Source organism: Tupaia chinensis, unplaced genomic scaffold, assembly GCF_000334495.1.
Source record: "Tupaia chinensis unplaced genomic scaffold, TupChi_1.0 Scaffold000159_1, whole genome shotgun sequence".
In the NCBI taxonomy this organism is placed as follows: Eukaryota; Metazoa; Chordata; class Mammalia; order Scandentia; family Tupaiidae; genus Tupaia; species Tupaia belangeri.
This window is the reverse complement of record NW_006159630.1, coordinates 845,653-847,963: the sequence shown is the minus strand read 5'-3', so window position 1 is coordinate 847,963 and position 2,311 is coordinate 845,653. Positions and strand designations below refer to the sequence as shown.

The 2,311-nt window shown below is 66.6% G+C and overlaps 1 protein-coding gene across 1 annotated transcript in view; it reads right to left on the bottom strand.

Moving 5' to 3' along the window:
* NOTUM (notum, palmitoleoyl-protein carboxylesterase) overlaps positions 1 to 2,311 on the bottom strand; it is a gene marked incomplete at its 5' end in the record, with an annotated part of 4,965 nt that overhangs the window by 1,095 nt on the left and 1,559 nt on the right. Inside the window, 5 exon segments of the mRNA XM_014586724.1 lie at positions 179 to 326; positions 689 to 789; positions 871 to 1,062; positions 1,680 to 1,782; positions 2,066 to 2,124. Of these exon segments, the coding sequence (XP_014442210.1) occupies positions 179 to 326; positions 689 to 789; positions 871 to 1,062; positions 1,680 to 1,782; positions 2,066 to 2,124 (603 nt within the window).

Below are 2,311 nucleotides of genomic sequence, written 5' to 3'. Positions count from 1 at the left end.
CGGTCCCCCCAGCCGAGACCTCAGCCCCTCGGGCCTCGACTCCCTGCTCAGTCCCACCTCTTTTCTCAGGGCCGGCCAGCTGTGCAGGAAGCTGTCCCTGAGAGGCACAGCCTTTGCAGCCAGTCTCAGGCAAGTCACCACGGCCCCGGGGCCTGCACGCTGGCCGGCCAGCACTCACGCCACATCCCGGAGCGTGCTGCGCAGCTCGCGGCCCAGGTTCCGGATGTACGCCCACTGCCCCTCCTGCACTGGCTGCCCCGTCAGGTGCACGTTGTCCACCGTCAGCTGCGCCTCGTCAAACAGCCACTGCACCACGAACACTGGACCTGGGGGCAGGGCTGTGCTCGGCCTCAGGCGCTCGGCCTGCTGCCCTCCTGCAGAGGGGCACCCCCTTCCCTAAGCCTTCCTTGAAGAGACTGTCGTTGACCACACCGTGGCCTGACTCCTAAGACTGCACTTTGGCCAAAATGCAAAATGAGACTTCATAACCCAGGACATGAGGCTGGGACCATGGTGGGGTGAGGGTCTGGTGCTAAACCAGGAAAGTCCACAGGCGGCTGCCAGGTCCCCCGGTGCAGGTATGACTCCTGCTCGGGCAGGGCAGCAGAGGCCTTGGCAATTTCCAGGGAGTGGCAGGTTGTCTGGGCGTCCCCTCACCCGAGTGCCCCAATCCTGGCCAGCCACTCACAGCGCAGGGTCGGGTAGACCTTGTAGCCAAAGAAGCAGTTCCACTCCTCGCCCTCCTTGAACTGGCGCCGACAGCGCTCCGGGACCACCCCGTTCCAGTACCTGGGACCACAGGCCGGTCAAGCTGCAGCATCTGGAGGCGCTCCTCCCCCCAGCCCTTCTGCCCAGGGCGCACTCGGGCACCTGAGCCCGCGGCGGATGGCCTCCGTGGGCGCACAGGTGGTGGCGTCCACACAGTCCGTGCCCAGGTACTGCTGGTTGTCCAGGAACCAGCCCGAGTCGGCCAGGCCCCGCACGCGGATAGCTGGGTAGCCCAGGCCTGCCAGCTGCTCGGCCACGCGGTCCACATTCAGAAGCACCCCGGTGCCCCCAGCACTGTGGGGAGGCGGGCAGTGAGGCCAGGCCCAGGGTGCCCTCCCCAGCCAGCCCAGTCCCCAGCCCATGCCCTGTGCCATCTGGACTAGCCATGGCCCCTGTTCCCGTGGGAGACCCGGGCCTGTCCAGGCCCTGGAGGGGGAAAAGCCAGGCCAGGGCACATGGTCCCTGCAGGGAGTCAGGCTCTCCCTCTCCTTTCACTGCCTCAGCTCCCTGATCTGGAAATGAAGACGAACCACGTGGCCTCAGTCCAGCCCCATGTGTCCCCAGAGCCTCTTCCTGCTTCCTGGACAGTGACCCAGGGCCTGGAGAAGGGTCTTCAGGACACAGCTGGCCCCTAGCTCACCACCCAGGTCATGGCAACCGATGCCTTCCCCACACCCCACACCCAGGGCCGGAGTGTCTCTGCACTGTCACTCAGCACCTCGAGCACTGAGGCACCCTAAGGACCCGGTTCTCCAGTCCAGCCCCCAAGCCTCCTGGCCCCCTGCCAGAGCCAAGCCAGGCTGTACCAGCAGGTCTCTGAGCGCCAGTGGGCTGGGCTGCCAGGGCTGTGGGGCTCTGCTTCCCTCTCCCTCCCTGCCCACTGCCCCTTCCCCGGCCCCTGCCCTGCCCACCTGCTCCCGGCCAGCAGCAGCACCTTGGCCGCCCCCAGCCCCTTGGTCAGCAGCTCCTGCACCACCTCCTGGATGATGATGGCACCCATGAAGGCATAGGCGTCTGCGAGAGGAGGGGCGGCTTCAGGTGGGGAGGGCAGGGGAGAGGCCCCACCTCCGCTGGCACAAGGAGGGGCGCTGGCTCCTACTGGGGCTGGGGGCCTTTCTGGGGGAGGGGGGCGAGGACTGCGGCAGACTACAGGGAGGCAGGGTCAGGGGTGTGAGACCCAGGGAACACCCAGGATCAGGGACCCTGTGGGGCCAGGCCAGCGGGGCAAGCAGGCGGTGGTGCCCAGGCAGGCCTGCCGGACACGCTGCCCATGGTGGGAGGGAGGCTGGGGACTCACTCTTCTCAGACCTGGGTGACGCCCCACTCCACACGTCGCTGGAGCAGTAGGGGATGAAGCTGCGACACGGGGCCAGGTGAGCCAGCTGTGCCTCACTGCCAGAAGCCCCAAACAGGACCCCAAAAAAGCACCCCCAGAACAGGACTCCCCCAGGCAGGAACACGCTTAGAAAGGAATACCCCCAGAATGACGCCCCCCCCCGGAAGAATATCCCCCAGACAGGAAAACCTCCAGAAACACATTCTC